This window comes from Rattus norvegicus, chromosome 1 (genome assembly GCF_021556685.1).
Source record: "Rattus norvegicus strain SHRSP/BbbUtx chromosome 1, alternate assembly SHRSP_T2T, whole genome shotgun sequence".
Taxonomy (NCBI): Eukaryota; Metazoa; Chordata; class Mammalia; order Rodentia; family Muridae; genus Rattus; species Rattus norvegicus.
The window spans coordinates 257,952,540-257,970,633 of record NC_141534.1 but is presented as its reverse complement, the minus strand read 5'-3'; the positions used below and the strand labels follow the sequence as shown (position 1 = coordinate 257,970,633).

General features: G+C 43.5%; 2 protein-coding genes across 7 annotated transcripts in view; both read left to right on the top strand.

Moving 5' to 3' along the window:
- Oga (O-GlcNAcase) overlaps positions 1 to 15,138 on the top strand; it is a 35,504-nt gene extending 20,366 nt beyond the window's left edge. For 2 of the 5 annotated variants that reach the window (XM_087600017.1, XM_087599947.1), the window contains exons 12-17: positions 2,498 to 2,583; positions 3,537 to 3,641; positions 6,441 to 6,526; positions 7,001 to 7,193; positions 10,330 to 10,489; positions 13,136 to 15,136. In XM_087600017.1, the coding sequence (XP_087456143.1) occupies positions 2,498 to 2,583; positions 3,537 to 3,641; positions 6,441 to 6,526; positions 7,001 to 7,193; positions 10,330 to 10,489; positions 13,136 to 13,272 (767 nt within the window). In that variant the 3' untranslated portion in view covers positions 13,273 to 15,136. 5 annotated transcript variants of the gene reach the window in all.
- A 661-nt stretch (positions 15,139 to 15,799) lies between these two features.
- Npm3 (nucleophosmin/nucleoplasmin, 3) lies at positions 15,800 to 17,789 on the top strand. Of its 2 annotated transcripts, none has more exons than NM_001401107.1 (6): positions 15,800 to 15,961; positions 16,247 to 16,332; positions 16,558 to 16,677; positions 16,790 to 16,883; positions 17,216 to 17,326; positions 17,418 to 17,789. In NM_001401107.1, the coding sequence occupies exons 1-5, from the start codon at positions 15,844 to 15,846 to the stop codon at positions 17,317 to 17,319; spliced, it is 522 nt and encodes a 173-aa protein (NP_001388036.1). In that variant the 5' UTR covers positions 15,800 to 15,843; the 3' UTR covers positions 17,320 to 17,326; positions 17,418 to 17,789. The 2 variants fall into 2 exon arrangements, with proteins under 2 accessions (NP_001388036.1, XP_087440737.1); XM_087584611.1 differs by having other exon boundaries at positions 15,836 to 15,961; positions 17,216 to 17,330; positions 17,423 to 17,789.
- The last annotated feature ends 305 nt before the right edge of the window (positions 17,790 to 18,094 follow it).

Genomic DNA, 18,094 nt, shown 5'->3' with positions numbered 1-18,094 from the left:
TTCATTTTCAGGTTTCATGAATGGACGTACAGCACACAGCAGGCAGCAAAGCTAACTCCTGTGTCCATTTCATAGTAGGCACAGGTAGCGCAGCGGGGCTTCATAAGTAGATGTAAAATGGATGGTCTGAAACCGTCAGCGCCCAAGTTCTCTGTTCACATACATGTCTTTGGGCTCTTAAATATTAAGAAGAGAGAATGTGTGATTACTGATTTTAAAATATAGAAAGAACTGTATCTATTAGCACAGAGCCTTAATTAGCACCTTTGAGAAAAATAGGTGTCTCTATCTTAGACACCTATTAAGGGTGGCAGACATCTCCTTTTAGGCTCAGGGGAAACATCTCTATTGATAGTTGGATGATAGATAGCACTTAACTTCCAGGCTTCTTGCCAGGGAGTTATTAATCCTTACAGGGATTTACATCGTTAGTTTCTAAGGCCCCTAGGGATTTTGAACCCGAAATCCAGGCTATTTGAGAATATATCACTTAAATGTTACACTCCAGGGTTCAGCCCTCAGTATCACATCCTGCCCCCCAAATTCAAGAACTACTGTGAAAGTTAAATTTTATTATATCTAGTATTGTTCATTTTTCTTCTCAAGCTATCTCTGCCCTAGGCAGCAGTGAGGGTAGATCTCCCAAGTTGTACAGTCTCGGAAGGAACATCGTGGTTTTGAATAACTACCGTCAATGCTCAGTGCGGCTGTGCAGATGACCAGTTTCAGGGACTCGTGATTAGACTCCTTTGTTTTCTTCCTTTCTCCAGTCCAGCTGGCATTCAGTCCTTTAAAGAATGTGCTATGCAGTACTTTTGATGACTAACGACTTCTATTATCTTCTTCCCCATTGTGTACAGATGGGAGAGTCCTCAGCACAAGTGTCTACTACTATTGGATGGACAGCGGCAGATGTTCACAGCGCGTCCTGATTAATTAGTTTTAAGTTGAAGGGCTCTATCTGTGAGGTAGCTCAGGTAGAATGAATCTAGGGCAGTAGATATGAACTGAAGTCACGTTTGCGCAGCGTCTCAGGCATTAACCATGTTTTCATTTACACAGCTCTTCGCACATGCAGCTTTTACTGTACTAGTTGGAAGTGCTAGTTATGTTGGAGTCTCAAAGTGGAGGGTAGGGGAAATTGGCTGAATTTAAAGTTTGAGAAATATATTGGTGTTTTGTTTTTTTTTTTTTTTTTTTTTTTGTTTTGTGCTTTTTTTGGGGGGGGGCTTGTCATTTTTTTTCTATAGTGTAAATCACTGAATGGAATGGGGCAAGCTCTTGTTGTAGTTTAAATTTTGACCCATTTCATGTTTATTTTACAAATACTACATTTTATGGGGTTCATGTTGGTTTTTTTTCTTCTTTTGTGTGTATGTGTATATGTATGTTCTGGTTTTGCTTTGGGTTTTTTGTTTTGTTTTTGGGGGTTTTTTTTGTTTTGTTTTGTTTGCTTTTTTTGTTTTGTTTTGTTTTTTAAATAAATAACCCTACCCTTAAAACATAACAAACCTAGATGTGATCTTTTAATGGGCCGAATTGTCAACAAAAATTTGGTTTGCTTTGGGACTGTCTGACTAGCACACGGTGTCTTGTACTGATGAGACTGTTAACTTGAACAGGAGGTAGAAGGCTGTCTTCCAGTGGAAAAGAACTATGTTGCGCTGCTGTATCTTGTCAGAAAACTAGGCAGGTCATTTCTGTTTGGTGTCCAAACGTTAGCTATTAGTTATCTCCTGGCTGTTGGCTTTACTGCCTATGAGGCTGGCTGCCTTCAAGCCTGCTGTTCGCTGCCTGCATCCTTTACCTGTGGTGCTCTAGCAGATGCCTAAGAGCCACACATTGTCATACTTCTAAGAAGTGTGTTTTTAGCTTTAGACAATTATGAAATTTAGTTGGCTCTCCCTGGTTCTCGATCTTGTTAGATTGGCATATTTGACTGGCCGTGTCTGCATTAAGATAGTACTTGTTCACTAAAACCAAAATTTTTATTAATTCCATTTTTGTCAATAGTATCTGCTGACCTTAAGTTTTCTGACAAGATTGACTCCCTTTCCTTGTCCTGTACCCTTCCTCAAAATGTAAAATGTGACTTCAGACAGGTTTAATTCAGTTCCTTCATGGGCTGTGATAATAAAATGTCTATCTCATTGGCTTCAGTTTATGGTTACAGAATTTTACAATAGTTAAACAGTTGTTTTGATTTACTGTTGTATAAGGAATATAGAAGCTTTTATTTGGATAACCTCATTATTCCTTCTAAAAATTAAAGTGTAGAGCTGATTGGAAGTAGTGGTTTTCATTAACCAGAGGAAGGAGCAGAAGAATTGAAATGCTGTTACAAATTTTAAATAATTATTATCACAGCCTTGCCTTGAAACCCTTAATTAGAGCTTTTAGAGAGCTATTTCCAGTGTGTGTTAGTTTGTTGGACATTTTGAGACCCCAGGAAATCCCCTTTCTCGTAACGTTCTCCGCTTGGATCTGATCTCAACAGGGTGTCGTAGTCATTCTTCAGCACAGTTCTTAATTGGAGACCAAGAACCCTGGGCCTTTAGAGGTGGTCTAGCAGGAGAGTTCCAGGTATCAATATGATTCACAACTGAATTGACATTTTTCTTTGTTTTATGAGAAACCTTATGTTGCGCATCTGATGGCTGGAAGGATTGGTCTGCCGAAGGCTTTCTAGTCCCAAATTCAATTTAGTTACATAGCTGGATTTTTAAATCAAATTTTCCTCCTCTTTCACAGTAATTTCTGAAGGAGATGCTGTCAATCCCCCGCGCCTGCGAAGCGCAGCGGCTCTAGGTCTACACTTCACATTGTTTCTTTGCAGGTCGCACAGCATTTAAATCTGCGCCCGCAATGCACAATGCGCGCATGCTTGTCTGCCATAGGAAACTCCATGAGCAAAAAAAGATGGCTGATTATACAAGTGATTGACAAAGGGCTTAAAGGGCAGTTCCTTGGTAATTTAATGAGAATATACTTAAACAACAGAGACTTGTCTGCTAGTGACAGTCTGAACAAGACACGGGCTCTTGCTGCTGGGATTTGTTCATGGAATTTTCAGGTGCTCTCCTTTTCTCCCCCCAACAGGTGCTCTGCTGCGCACAGCAAACTGAAGCGCATTGCTTTGGGGATAAAGCGTCTCCTGGACAGATAACCCTCTTCAGACCAAACCTCTCCTCCTGACATTCTGTTCTGCCATCTTGTAGAAAGATGGTTCATTTAAGATTGGTTTTAAAAACATATTTATGTCATAATTGGACTAGTTTTTTTTTGTTTTGATTATAAAATTAGATTTCTATTAATATGCCATTAAAGCTGTGTATGTCAGTTTGGGTAATTTCTATTCTGAAACACCCCTCCCCCAGGAAAGAGGTATTATATTAGTAAAGTGTAGTATACCCTCCTCTTTAGGTCTGCCTGCAGTAGCCAGTTAATGTTAGTTGGTAATCTGCAGTGCACACTCATTGAAAGAAACGGGTGTCTCCTCAACACTAATCTGTCTCCCTTTTTTTCCCTTCCTACAGCGTTTGCTGCCAATTGATGGAGCAAATGATCTCTTTTTCCAACCACCCCCACTGACTCCTACCTCCAAGGTTTATACTATCAGACCTTATTTCCCTAAAGATGAGGTAACTTCCTTTTGCTTATCAATGTACTATATGGTTATATGCACCTTTACAACTTTGAACTAGATGGTTGAAAGAAATGCTTCTGTCTTTAATTACTGTTCACTTATTTGTTTATGGGATTAGGGATCAGACTCAGCTGCCACTGATCTTCATGCCTGCATTAGTCAGTCTTCCTTTAAACTACCCACGAAAGCCAGGCATGGGAGGTCGCAGCAGGCAGAGCTCTGATTTTGAGGCTGACTTGGTCTATACAGTGTGTTCCCGGCCATCCAAGGCTACATGGTAAGACTGTCTCAAAAAAGAAAAGAGATGGTCTTGTTTGGTCCGTGGTTTCGGTTCCTGGGCAGTCAGCTCCTTTCTTCTGTGTCATCATAGTACAGTGGCAGAGCAGAGCTGCTCATCCCAGGGCTGCCAGATGCCAGTCACAGTGACACTGCATCCTTCAAAAGATCCAGCAGTCCTCACGTCCTAGACTTCCTGCTGCCTTCCTAGAAGCCGATCAGCTGAGAACTAAACACATGGCCTTTGTGGGGAGTGGTGGGTTCCTGATGGAGATTGTGACTAGATGGCCAGCCCTTACAATACCACTGTGAGATTGAGGCAGTTAACTAAAACATTAAACCCGATGCTGAAACACTGAGGCTTAATTTAGGGAAATTGTAAGGAGGAGCCTAAGTAAGATATTTATCTCCTTTTGAACTTTTAATAACTTGAGCTGAGTCTTTTAATTCTTCCCTTTAAAAAGTCAAAATGGGGCTACATGTGTTGGGGCACACCTTGAATCTCAGTACTTGGGAGGCAGAGATGGGCAGATCTCTGTGAGTTCGAGGCCAGTCAGAACTACATGGTAAAACACTGTCTTAAAAGTTTGGGGGCTGGAGAGATGGCTCAGTGGTTAAGAGCACTGACTGCTCTTCCAGAGGGCCTGAGTTCAGTTCCCAGCAACCACATGGTGGCTCACAACCATCTGTAATGGGATCAGATGCCCTCCTCTGGTGTCTGAAGACAGAGAGAGTGTACTCATATACATAAAATAAATGTTTTTTTAAAAAATAAAATTTGGACCAGAGAGGTGGCTCATTAGTTATGCACACTTACTGCTCTTGCAGAGAAATGGAGACTATTCCCAGCACCTCATGGCAACTCAGAACTGCCTGTAACCCTAGTTCCAGGAGACCCAGAGCCATCTTTTGGCCCGTGGGCTCCCCCACACACATGGTCCACATACTCATCTCATCCAGGCAAACACATACAAGTACTAAGTGAGGTTTGGGGCCAGGTGAATAGCAAGTGTTCAGTGATTGAGATCTTACCAAGCATACACAGTGCTCTGCGTTGAATCACTAATATGTGGGGGAGGCAGGAAATATCCATTTAGACAATGAAATAACAGCTGGGTTTTGGTGGCACGAGGTTGTAATCCTGGCACTTAAGATGTTGAGGCAGAATTGGTACACGTTCAAGGCCATCATCGACCTTAGTTCTAAGACAACCCTAGCTAGGTGTGAAACCCTGTCTTTAAAAAAAAAAAAGCCCAGGGGGCTGTAGAGCGGGCTCAGCAGTTAAGAGGACTGCAGTTCTTTCAGAGGACCCAGAGTTAGTTCCCAGCACGCACATGGCTGCTCACAACTGTCTGTAATTCTAGGATCTGAGAGTCTCACATAGACACACAGGTAGGGAAAACACCAATGCTCATAAGATTAAAAAAATTAAATGTTTTTTTAAAAAAAAGCCCAGTAGGGGTTGGGGATTTAGCTCAGCGGTAGAGCACTTGCCTAGCAAGCGCAAGGCCCTGGGTTCGGTCCCCAGCTCCGAAAAAAAAAAAAAAAGAAAAGAAAAAAAAAAAAAAGCCCAGTAAATAAATAAAATGCCTAATTCACAGTAGGAATCACAAAATAGTACATCCTAATGATGTGTTGTCCTTGACTACTATTTCTCTCTGTCCTCTAATTTTCTATTGTAAAGTGCTTCCTGCCTGTTGACAGCTATTTACAAAAAAAGTTTCTGTAAAGACAGTAACATGCTTAAAGTGTTGTTGAACTATTTCAAAAAGTGAAGAATTAGCAAGGCCTTGTGGATCTATCCCAGAACCTGAGTCTGAGATCATAGGATCTGTCTGGGCAAGTTTGAAACTGTCCTCAAAAAAGAAAGGTTGAGAGACTCTTAAAAAGTTCACTAGCTTTTGTATCCACAATTTACTTTCAAAACTCATCTCCTAAGGCTGGAGAGATGGCTCAGTCAGTGGTTAAGAGCACTTCTATTCTCTTAAAGGAGAGCCTGAGTTCAGTCCTAGTAGCACCCTCTCTTCAGGCAGATCACAACTTCCTGTAACTAGCTCCCTGGGCATCAGGTACCTCAGAGAGCCTGTACTTAGATGCTCATACCCCATATGGAGACATGTGCACGGTTTTGAAGAAATAAAAATTAAAGGTCTCTCAAGTGTTCAGTCTTGATTAATGCCCTGCTTTTTCAACTAGTTTTACAGACATGATCCAATAACTAAAATGTACTGCTGGGGATCAAATGCAGTACCTTTTGTATGTCAGGTACCACTGAGCTCCATACCCAACTAATAATACTTAGAGTAATGAAGATCATTCTACCTTGCCCCATCCCTACTGAGGTAATGTTTCCCATAGGCCACACTTTTTTTATCTCAGACTTCGCGTGTAGCCCATTAAGCAGCATGGCTTTTACCTGTGCTCCTCCCTCAGCTCCTATGTGTTCCACACACAGCTGCTTACACTCGTTCTTCCTGACAGCTTTCTTGGTGTGTTCCTAACTAGATTATATTTCCAGGCTTCCGTGTACAAGATTTGCAGAGAAATGTATGATGATGGAGTGGGTTTACCTTTTCAAAGTCAGCCTGACCTTATTGGAGACAAGTATGTGATTCCTATTTGGTTTGCATCCTAGATAGATGTTCTTATAGCAAGTACTTTTGAGTTAAGGGGAGGTGTTAACTAGAAGGATTTTTTTTTTTTTAAATTCCAGTTTAATCTTAAATGTGAAAGCAGGACTGGAGAGATGGCTCAGTGGTTAAGAGCACTGACTGCTCTTCCAGAGGTCCTGAGTTCAATTCCCAGTAACTACATGGTGGCTCACAACCATCTGTGCTGGGTACCGATGCTCTCTTCTGGTGTGTCTGAAGACAGCTACAGTGTACTTATATATAGTAAATAAATAAATCTTTAAAAATGTGAAAGCAAATAATGTTTATTTTCAATCTTAAATGTAAAAGCGAATATGATGTCTATTTCAGTTTTTGCTATTTGAAGGTCGTGTTGGTAAGCTAGGTGTATTGTGAATCCTGTGTTACTAATTCACATGCTCACTCTGGCTTCCTTCTTTCTGAGCAGGTTAGTAGGAGGACTGCTTTCCCTCAGCCTGGATTACTGTTTTGTCCTCGAAGATGAAGATGGTATTTGTGGTTATGCCTTAGGCACTGTAGATGTGACCCCCTTCATTAAAAAGTGCAAAATTTCCTGGATTCCCTTCATGCAGGAGAAGTATACTAAGCCAAATGGAGACAAAGAGCTCTCAGAAGCTGAGGTAACTCACTGGTTTAGAATTATGATAATTTTAAAAAATTAAATTGTGGGGTTGGGGATTTAGTTCAGTGGTAGAGCGCTGGCCTAGCAGGTGCAAGGCCCTGGGTTCGATCCCCAGCCACAAAAAAAAAAAAAAAAGAAAAGAAAAAAAATTAAATTGTAAAATTCACCAAATGTGGTAGCACATACCTTTTGTCCAGCATTTATGAGGCAGACGTAGATTTGAGGCCAGCCTGGTCTACATACCGAGTTCCAGGCCAGCCAGATTGATAAAGGAAATTGTGTCTTTTTTTTTTTTTTTTTTTTAAAGAAAAAGCTCATGTAGACTGGGCTGGCCCTGCCTCCTGATGCTAAGACAAAAGGTATAAAAGGTTTGTGTCCCCACACCCAGCTTGCAGTGCTGCTTTTTTTTTTTTTTTTAACTATATTTTTATGCTGATTGGGATTGAATTTATGGCCTTGTGTGGACTGACGTTTTATTTCATGTGATGTACTTGGTTAGAAAATCAGTGCTTGCTTGTTTTAATGTTTTAAGTTTGTCTGCTGCGTGAGTGTTTTGTCTACGTGTATGTCTGTACCAGGTATGTACCAGGTACTCCCTTTGGCTATCAGATCTAGAACTGGAGTCCCATGGCTGTGAGCTGTGGTGTGGATCCTCCTGAGCCTCTGAAAAACAGCAAGAGCTGCTCATTCCTCAGCCACCTTTGCTCTGAATCACGTTTTTTTGGAGACAGAGTCAAATGTAGTAAAGGCTGTCCACAAACCTAAGGCTAGCCTTGAACTCCTGATCTTCTTCCCACTACACAAGTGACAGATAGTTGAGACTATCACTCGGCAGCTAATTGTCTTAAGGTTTTTTTTGTTTTGTTTTGTTTTTTAATAAAAATCCTGTCTGATGGCCACAGCTGGAGTCCTGAGTCTTGAGTGGAGATTCTAGTACGAGTTTTAAAAGATGATTGGAGAGTTCTTGATGGGGAGACTAGCATCATGTAGGTTGGGGGTATGGGAGAGCAGAGTTGTCCTGGGCATCAGTCCAGACCCCAGCTGGTGTTTAGTAATCATCAGTATTGGTAGTTTCTAGGGCACAGGAGCGGAAATGATTCCAGTGTGTGGGGGCTACAGAACCCTGTCACCATGCCTGGGATAGTCTGGGGTTGTCAGTCTTGTTCCCCCTTGTAGCCTCTGCAGAGGACAGTGAAAATCGTGACCCCAGCCTTTTGGATAGCAGCAGCTACCACCTTGGAGAACTCAGCATCTAGGGCAAGCATGACCATGCAGTGAGGCCCCAGTAATGACACTGCCCTGAGTCTGGTTGGGTCAGCCTAAATCTGCTTTTGTACTGGCAGAAATAAGCAAAAGAAAGGAAAAACAAAACAAAACAAAACAAAACCCTCATCCTTAAAAAAAGTGAGTAGTCTCAGATTTCTTGAGAGTCTGGGAGAAGAGGTTGATCTCCAGGTACAATCTTCCTGCTGGTTTTGGTGATGGGAATCCACCTGCAGCTCCAGTGAGACCCGTGTTGTGTGTGGCCCGTGTAGCTGGGTCCTGTGATCCTGTGTGGCTGATGCACTGGCCCCCATTACATCGTTCACTGACTGCTGTTTTCCCCAGGAGACTTTGCTCTTGTTGTGCTCTGGGTTCTACTCAGGGCCTTGAACGCTAGGCAAGCACTTGCCGCTGACCTAGATCTGCAGCGCTTTCCTCCTTCAAATAAAAGCTTAGTTAAGATCTGAGTCGTGAAGGGAAGCTGTGATTCTTTATTGTGTTGTAGCTATAGTCACACTTTGCAGATAAGATAAAGTACACAAACTCTTTAAGAGTTTCTTTAATAATTAATTTGTAGATTTCCAGGTCAAGTCTCAGTATAGAGTTTCAATCTATCCCTCGTTCATTTCCAACATCTCTCAAGGTTAGGAAAGCACTGGTCCATTATTAATAACCAATTCTGAACTATTTACCAGTCTTCCTACTGACATGCTTCCTCCATCGCAGTGCCCAGGTCAGAGTACAGCATTAATACTTGTCTATTTTCTTGGAAATGGGATTTTTTATGTTACATTGCCCTGGCTAACCTTAAACCTTCTGGACTCAAGATCTTCCTATCCTCCTGAATAGCTGAGTCAGATTTTCATTTGGTTTCTTTAAGTTTAATTTTCAAGACAGGGTCTCACTATGTAGCCCTGCCTGTCCTGGAACTAACTGGCCTTGAACTCAGAGAAGCCTCTGCCTCCCAGGGCTGGGATTACAGGTGTGTGCCATCATTCTGGGCCTTAGATTGTTATTTTCAAGTCTGTATATTGCTGAGGGTGGAATCTAAAGCCTCACACATGGAAGAAAGTGTTGTGTTGCTGCCTTTAGATTAGCTCTCTGGTCTTCTGAGATGGAATCTCCCTGAGTGGCCCAGCATTCGTGGAACTTAACCATGGCAGACCAGGCTGACTTTTAAACACACAGGACTCTGGAGGATACAGGCATGAATGACCACAACTGGTTTAAACAAACCATTTTAAAATGATTTTTTTGTATGTGTCTGTATGAGTATATGCATACATGTGTACCTGTGTACATACAGGGAGGCCTGAACTGAGCATGGAAAGTGTCCTAAGGTTAAACCGAGGGTTCACATTTTTTCAGATAGTTGGAAGCCAGCAAGCCTCAGCAGCCCTGTGTCTACTAAGCCCCTTCAGAGCAGGGTCAGAGGCATGTGCCAGATACCTGGCCTGTTACGTGGGTTCTGGGACCCGAAGTGCAGTCCTCATAATTGCGCAGTGAGTGTTCTTAGCGCCTGATGTCAAGGCCCCCTAAATGGTTGATAACTTGGTCTGAGGTCGGGTGGGGTGTGTTTGTCTATGTCTGTGTGTTCTTTCACTTTTGTAGATAAGGTCTTAACTGTTTATCTAAAGGTGATCTGGAATTCACTGTATAGAGAGCTCTGCCTGCCTCTGACTCCTGATTAGTGGGGTTAAAGGTGAAGCATCAGCACACCTGGCCATAAGTAATGCCTTTTAGAATTATAAGCATGTTCATTCTCTCTCAGCTGGGAAAGTTGTTACATATTGCTTTGCTTTTCCTGAGTTCTGCAATATCAATACATAAAAGATTTGTAAGTATAAAATATTCTAATATTTCTTTTGCAGAAAATAATGTTGAGTTTCCATGAAGAGCAGGAGGTATTACCAGAAACTTTCCTTGCCAACTTCCCTTCTCTGATAAAAATGGATATTCATAAAAAGGTCACTGACCCAAGTGTTGCCAAAAGCATGATGGCTTGCCTCCTGTCTTCACTAAAGGCCAATGGTGAGCACAAGTTGTGGGGCTGTAGTCTGTCAGCAAGACTTTATTATTTTTATACTTATTTGTGGGCATGTACATGCATGGGCGTGTATTCATTGAGGACATGGGGGAGCCGATTCCTTTACATGTGGGTCCTGGGGCTCAGACTCAGGTTGGCAGACTTATATTAGTAGCTAGCTGGTCCTTTTACTCACTGAACCAACTCACCAGCCCTATTATCTTTTAAAGCGTTTAATTTAGTTTTGGCCTTTTGCAACAAGGTCTTGTATGTGTTCACTCAATCTGGCTTAGAATCCCACAGTTTTCTGTTAGCGCCTCCTGAGTGCTAAGATTACCTGTGCGACCATGTCTGGCCTTAGCCAGATTGAGATTTATTGAAATTTATGAGTCTAGTCACTCAACGCAATCCCAAGACTCAAGAAACTAAGGCACTAGGGGGCTGGGGATTTAGCTCAGTGGTAGAGCACTTACCTAGGAAGCGCAAGGCCCTGGGTTCGGTCCCCAGCTCCGAAAAAAAGAACCAAAAAAAAAAAAAGAAACTAAGGCACTAGGATGGCTGCGTGTGCCAGGCCAGCTAGTGGTGAGGATGACAGTGGCACTAGATGAGAGAAGAAGGTTCATTGGGTAGGGCCCTTGCTTCACAGAAGTGCAGGTCTGATAACGTGAATTCAATTCCCAGAATCCACATTAACGTGGGAGGTGAGAATGGACTTGACAGAAGTTGTTTTTAACGATTTATTTATTTTATGTATATGAGTATACCGTAGTTGCTGTCTTCAGACAAACCAGAAGAGGATATCTATCAGTTCCGATTTACAGATGGTTGTGAGCCACCATGTGGGTGCTGGGAGTTGATTGAACTCAGGACCTGTGGAAGAGTAATCAGTGCTCTAAACTGCTACCCATCTCTCCAGCCCCAGAAGGCTTTTTGTTTTTTTTGTTTTTGATTTTTTTTGTTTGTTTGTTTTTGATATATTCATAAATCATATATACTCATGGCCTGAGTTCAGTCTCCAGAAGGAACCAACTCCACAGAGTCAGCATCTGGCCTCCATAATAAGCCTAGGCTCCATGTTTTTCCCATTTACATTGTTGTCCCTGTCCCCGTCCTGTCCCCCACCCCCACCTCATGGGTGTGGGTGTGTTGGGGGTGTGGGATCTCTATTGCCCAGATTACCCTCAAATTCTGGGGCTCAAGCTATCATCTGCCTTGTCTGTCCTCTTAAGTAATTCGGGTCTGCACCTACTGTGTCTGGCTTGTTGCTCGTTTATTTAGAATTACTAAGTGGTGCAAGAGTTCAGTGCATTGACCCTTGAAAAGGGCTGCTCTGCTGTAACATTAACACTAGTTCAGAGCCTCATCAATTGAATGAGAAATGAACACATGAGATAATTTATTCTGTTCAGAAGCCTGTAAATGGTTGAAGATTAAATAAACCTGACGAAAAAACTTTGTGCAGCTTTTGTTGGAGTGTATTATCTATGTGGAGTTTTCAAAAATTCCTTGCTTCACCATTAATACTTTGGGGAAAAATCTATATAGGGCAAGATGATGTTCTAGGCTCTAAGTGCCACAGATAGTATTCCTTGAATATCTTTTCAGGCAGCCTTTAAAAATGTAAGAACACATTTTAAGACTGAACATTGTGTAGTATACATGATCTCAGAATGTGAGAATCTGAGGTAAGATTAAAATGGCTAGTCCAGGATTCATGGTGAGAATCTGACTCTAACAGTTTAGCTCTAAGCTGGTAGGAAAGTGAGTAGTTTGTCAGCCATTTTCAGAGTTAGAGGTCTGGTAATGTAGCTCAGTGGTAAAACACTTACCAAGCATGCACAGAGCACTGTCCACCCAATCCCCAAATTGTTTTTACATTTTTATACCATAGGAGATTGAATCTATGTAGGGCCTCAGTAGGAAGACACACAGAACTGTCTCTCTAGACTTTTTTTTCCTTTTTGTCCTTTTTTCTTTCGGCTTTTTGTTGTTGTTGTTGTTGTTGTTGTTGTTTGTTTTGTTTTTAAAGACAGTTTCTCTCTGTAGCCCTGGGTGTCCTGTAACTCTGTCCCGCCTCTGCCTCCCGGGCAGTGGGTCTAAGGGGGCATGTAGAGCTGGCCTCATCCAGGAAGAGTTTTTTACTCACTGTTGGCTAAGTATTAAGAATTTTAAAGTAGTGCTGGAGAGATGGCTCAGCAGTTATAACTGACTGCTCTTCCAAAGGTCCTGAGTTCAAATCCCACCAACCACATGGTGGCTCACAACCATCTGTAATGGGATCTGCTATGTTTGAAGACAGCTGCAGTGTACTCACACATAACATAAATCTTTAAAACAATTTTTAAAGTCAGGTTTGGTGGCATGTACATTTAGTACCAGTACTGAGGCAGGTGGATTTCTTAAGTCAAAGTCGGCCTGCTATTCTGAGTTCTAAGCCAGCCAGGGCTACAGAGTGAGACCCTATCTAAAAAACAAAAAAATACTTTAAAATATTGTTGGGCTGGGAATATAGTTAGTGCCCTATTACCACAAAGTAAATGAAAGCTGTAATAGGAAATTTAGGGATAGGTAAAACTGTTAATCTATATTAAACATGATTCATATCTGTATGATACACTTACTTATATTTAAAATATTTGTTTTATTTCTAGGCTCCCGGGGGGCTTTCTGTGAAGTAAGACCAGATGATAAAAGGATTCTGGAATTTTACAGCAAGTTAGGCTGTTTTGAAATTGCAAAAATGGAAGGATTTCCAAAGGATGTGGTTATACTTGGTCGAAGCCTGTGACATTGATGGTACTGTGAACTGTCCAAAAGTCTCTTAACTCCACCTTGTGGTTGGTGGTTGAGGTCTTCACACAGTTCAGTGTCTGGAGCGGCAGCAGATCAGCCAGTTGAATTGGAAACAAAGATGACTGTAAAACTCACCCATCCCATTTTCAGCCGCTCGCTGGTTGAGAGAAGACAGTACTGCTGCATGTCCTGTGCAGCTTGTGATGTGCTCCTCTTTGGGTCTCGTGTTAGTGCCAGGGCCTCTTACATGGGGTTCTCTAGGGAGAGGGTCTTAAATAAATGTAGTCAGCACTGTTTTCTGCATCCAGTGTGGTTGCATTTCTCACCTAAGAGCAATGAAGATCAATCACTCTCTATTCTCCTTGGTGTGCAGAGTGAAATGTCTCTGTTCTTTGGAGACATGGCTGGAATGAGAATTTAGTGAGTTTCGATTTGAGGCAATTTTTCTGCTTTTTGTAAAGCTCTGGACAGCTGTCCCCTGTGACTGGTTGGTTCAGATCGTTGTGCTTTGTTAGGGACAAATGTGCATTTGTTTGTGGCAAAGGCCTAAATTGACAAACTTGTAAATCTCTTTGTACATAGACTAGCTGTAACCTGACTGTTCTTTGTTTACTGTTTTATATATTATGTTTTTTTTTCCTTTGAAACTGAAAGGTGTTGTTTTAGGATGGCACTTTGAATAATGTAAACCAGTGAGTGGTAGATTTCCTTTCATTTGTCCTTTTCTTCCTGAGAAGTTTTGTCTTTGAAGTGCCTCCCACATCGGGATAGGCCATGACTATTTGGGGTATGAGCACCTAACTTTAACTCCCATCTGTTGGGAAGTGCGGTTACTTCTGGGAATTCACCTTAATAGCAGATCCGCATGTGAAACATTTTGACATTGTCAAGTAAGGGTCAGGGGACTGACTAGTGGTCTCATTTGCCCTTAGTACACTTGTCATTTAATCGCAAAGACCTGTTAACTACTGGTTTAATTGAATCAGTCTTTAATTCTTGCATGTTTGTATCTAATTTTTAAGAGGAAGAATAAGTATATGTTAACCATGAGTATACTTTTCTTTTACTCAGATTCCGAAAACTTCATGTATTTTAATTTAGATTTGGTGAATTTAAGGGTTTTGAGCATGAAGCTGGCAGAGAGCCTCTGCAGGATTTTTTTTTTTTTTTTTAAATCATGGCTAGCTAGTAACTAGATTTTCAACAGTATTTTGTTACCTTGCTTTCCTCCAGTTTTACATCAGCTTTTGAACTTTTGAGCTGAGGAGGGAGAGAGAAAAGGAAGCTTGAAACATTTTCTTTTATAGAACTCCAGTGTGAGCTTGTGATATAGTTTTACGTTTAGCACTCTTTATAGTGGACCCAGTGACTTGCACCAGAAGCCCGGGTGTGTGTTGAAATAAGCCACCTCATTAGGGTACAAACCTTTGATAGGATGTATTGGAAAACTTAAAATCAAGTTTGGTTTTGAAGGCTGGGGTGAAGGGCAAAATTGTTACTAGGTGTTAAGACGGTTTAATGTTCCTCTTTCCGAATACATCCCATGCCTTAGTGGGAATTACAACATTTGGAGGATTTCAGAGTTTCATACTGAATCAGGAATTTTAAACAAGTTGCTTTTTGTTTAATGTTGGCTTTCAGTAATCACTTGGGATGATCTTCTGGACATAACTGAAAACCTGCCCAGGTCTATGCTGTCATCGCTGTAGGCTAAGTGCTATGCCATCTTCCATGGTTATGAATATTTACTGAGGTTGGAATAAGTTCATTGATTGTTTGGATCACAGCTCAGTTCCTATAGTAAAAGAACTGTAAAACTATCTGCACCATGCAAGAGGCACAATAAAACTTGAAGAGAATATGTGTGGTGTGCTGCCTTTTCTCCGGTTTCTCCCATCTTTTTTTCCTCACATCTGATCCCTCAAGTATCCAAACCTATTTCAATGTAGACTGGATTTTAAAGACAGCCCTTCCCTCCTGCCTTCCACAGCAAAGATTTTTCTCAGAAAAGTGCGTTTAAGTAAGTTGCTCTCTTACTACAGTTAAAGTTTATGTGAAGTAGAGGGATGTCTCACTGAGTTTCTCTATGGAATGGCATATGGCTTGACCTTAAATGGAGGAATATTGGAGGGGTCGGGGGATCGCCTAAGTGGAGGCTGTAATAGGAACAGTAGTTGGTTCCCACATCTGAGCTTCCGACTTTCCTGTCAAGCCTCCATCAAGATCAAGAAGCTTATGTAGTGGCTAATTTGGGTGGGAATCCCTGGGAGAAAGTAAAAATGGCTGCTCCGTACCCCAAGTTTACTGGGAAAGGAGATACGAAAAGTTTGCACCGACATCTCCATATTCCCGGGTTGGAAGAAAGGGGTTCAGTGAATGGACGCTGACTTTGAAGTCCGAGTGAAAATTTCTTCTGAGGCCTTGGGGAAGAGGCGACAGCTGCTCTCACGCCAGTGCGGCGTTTCACGTGCCTCGCGCCACGCGGCGCCTTTAATGGGCGGGGCCGGAACTGGCAGAGGTGCGGCGTTCGGTGCGTGGGGGGCGGGGCTCTCACGGCCGTTTCAGCATGGCCGCCGGCGCCGCGGCTGCTTTGGCGTTCTTGAACCAAGAGAGCCGAGCCAGGGCTCGGGGCCTCGGGGGCCTGAGGGTTCCGGCTCCGGTCACAATGGATAGTTTCTTCTTCGGTATTGAACACGGGAATGGAAGAGTGGTACGGGGTGGGTGAGGCGTCGGGCTGAGGAACGCGGCTGGGCGACGTGGGTGTGGGCCGAGGGCGCCTCGCTTTCCCTAACCCTTCGCGGCCTGTACGGGCCGAGAGACGCCGGTCCACGTGTTCTAGGCGAGTAAACGGCCCGTCACTCCCCGGCAGCACACGACCGGGTGGAGGGGACAGCGGAGTTTGTGAAACGCCCCCGCGCTCTGTCCTCTCCACGAGTGCTCCTCTCAGGCGAACGCACTGGCTCTTGCAGGTTGTGAGCTCTCCAGCCACACCCGCTCCTTTACTTTCAAGGTTGAGGAAGAGGATGATACAGAACATGTGCTGGCTTTGAACATGGTAAGGGGGTGCAGAGGGAGTTGGAGATGCGGGGGTCTCGCGGACACTCGCTTATCTCCCCTCTCCCCCACCTTCGGATTGAGAGTCACTTGTGGCTACCCTCAAAGGGCTACGTCTCTGGTCCCCCCATCGGGTACCACTGAGACTAGGCAGCTTTTAGGGCAAGATGCCTTCACCTTGGTGTCCGCCCTCACTTGAGACGCAGGGGTTCTGTATGCCTTTCAGCTGTGCCTTACCGAGGGTGCCAAGGACGAGTGTAATGTGGTGGAAGTTGTGGCCCGCGATCACGACAATCAGGAGATTGCAGTTCCTGTGGCCAACCTCAGGTTGTCTTGCCAGCCCATGGTGAGTTGTAGCCGTCCATTCGTTGGAGTATGTTGGGGATTGAGAACTTCAGTATTAATCTCAAAATGGATGGACCAGAATGAATTAGGCTTTCATCCTTCTTGTCTTCCAGCTCAGTGTAGATGACTTCCAGCTCCAACCACCTGTAACGTTCCGCCTCAAGTCCGGTTCTGGCCCTGTGCGGATCACTGGTCGGCATCAGATCGGTGAGAGGAGTGGGCCCTCTCCTCCCTCACTCTCCACTCCTGACTTTTACCCCAGCCTCATGGTTCAGTTTTATGTGCCTCTCATTGCCTCAGTCAGGCCTGTGAACTTCCTGGACCCCTCCCCAGGTGTCCAGCCCCAGCGGTGTGGGTGGGCTCTTTTGGGTTTTGGGCTTCCCCCCCCCCCCCCCCAGTTCAATTACTGAGCTTCTTCCCATGTAGACTTAGGAACTCTGGAAGATGAGGTTCCCTGTCAGCCTAGCAGCACGGGGCACTGAATAAGTGACCTGTGGTGTTTGGCTTTAACCTTCTGTCTTCCTGTGTGTATCCACCAGTTTGTATAAACAACGATCTTTCTGAAGAAAGTCCGGATGAGAGTGAAGATGAAATTAAGCTGTGTGGAATCCTTCCTGCCAAAAAGCATAGGGGCAGGCCTTAGCCCTCTGGTGAGTAGGAGGGGAGGGGGTTCCAGCAGGATCTGGGAAGTTAAGGGAGAGGTGAAGCCGAAGACACTGATTTCTTTCTTGCTTTTCTCAGGTCAGGGAGCTGCTTGCTACAGGTGCCATGTTCCATGTGTCCCTGGACAAGTTCAAGGATGGTTTTCTCGCTGAAGAGGATGGTTTAGGAAGGGGGTGGGTGGGAGGGACTTAGGCTGGTCTGAGAGACCAGTCATTCTCCTTAGGGTCCTGTGGTTCCTGAAGTTTCCCTTTTCTTCTGGAATGGGGATGACCTTTGAACACCTCTTATAACCCACCTACCCAGACTAAAAGTTTTGTAAAGCCCCAGGTTCAATCCCCAGCACTACAAAACAAAACAAAAAAAAACCACCATGAAGTTCAGAGCACATTTTTAACACTTTTTACATTTTTAGATAAATATCTAAATAAAGTGGTGTATGGTTTTTTGCAATCCTTGTGTGGCTTTTTTCAATGCTGAGATGACATTTCCCTAGGGACCACCAGGTGGCACTGTGGCAGCACAAAGGTTGGCCTAGTAGGTCTTGTGCTGGTGAAGTGTGGGATCGTATTCCCCAGGGCTTTGGGCCCAAAGCGGGCTTGAGTTCCTCACCCTTGCAGCAGAGGGACCTCCTATTCCAGCCTATCCCATGTTCCTGCAGGTGGGGGAGGGAGGGCCATTGCAGGAGGTTATCAGCTTCCAAACAAGGGGCCTGGGCCTCTGTCAGCACTCAGGTTGATGGGCAGAGGGACAGATAA

What these genes read in the sequence shown, in the direction of transcription:
- Npm3 (NM_001401107.1), top strand. Translation starts at nt 15,844, where the DNA reads ATGGCCGCCGGCGCCGCGGCTGCTTTGGCGTTCTTGAACCAAGAGAGC. An exon ending in AATGGATAGTTTCTTCTTCG is followed by an intron (nt 15,962 to 16,246) that starts GTATTGAACACG and finishes TGGCTCTTGCAG; the next exon opens with GTTGTGAGCTCTCCAGCCAC. An exon ending in GGTTGTCTTGCCAGCCCATG is followed by an intron (nt 16,678 to 16,789) that starts GTGAGTTGTAGC and finishes CTTGTCTTCCAG; the next exon opens with CTCAGTGTAGATGACTTCCA.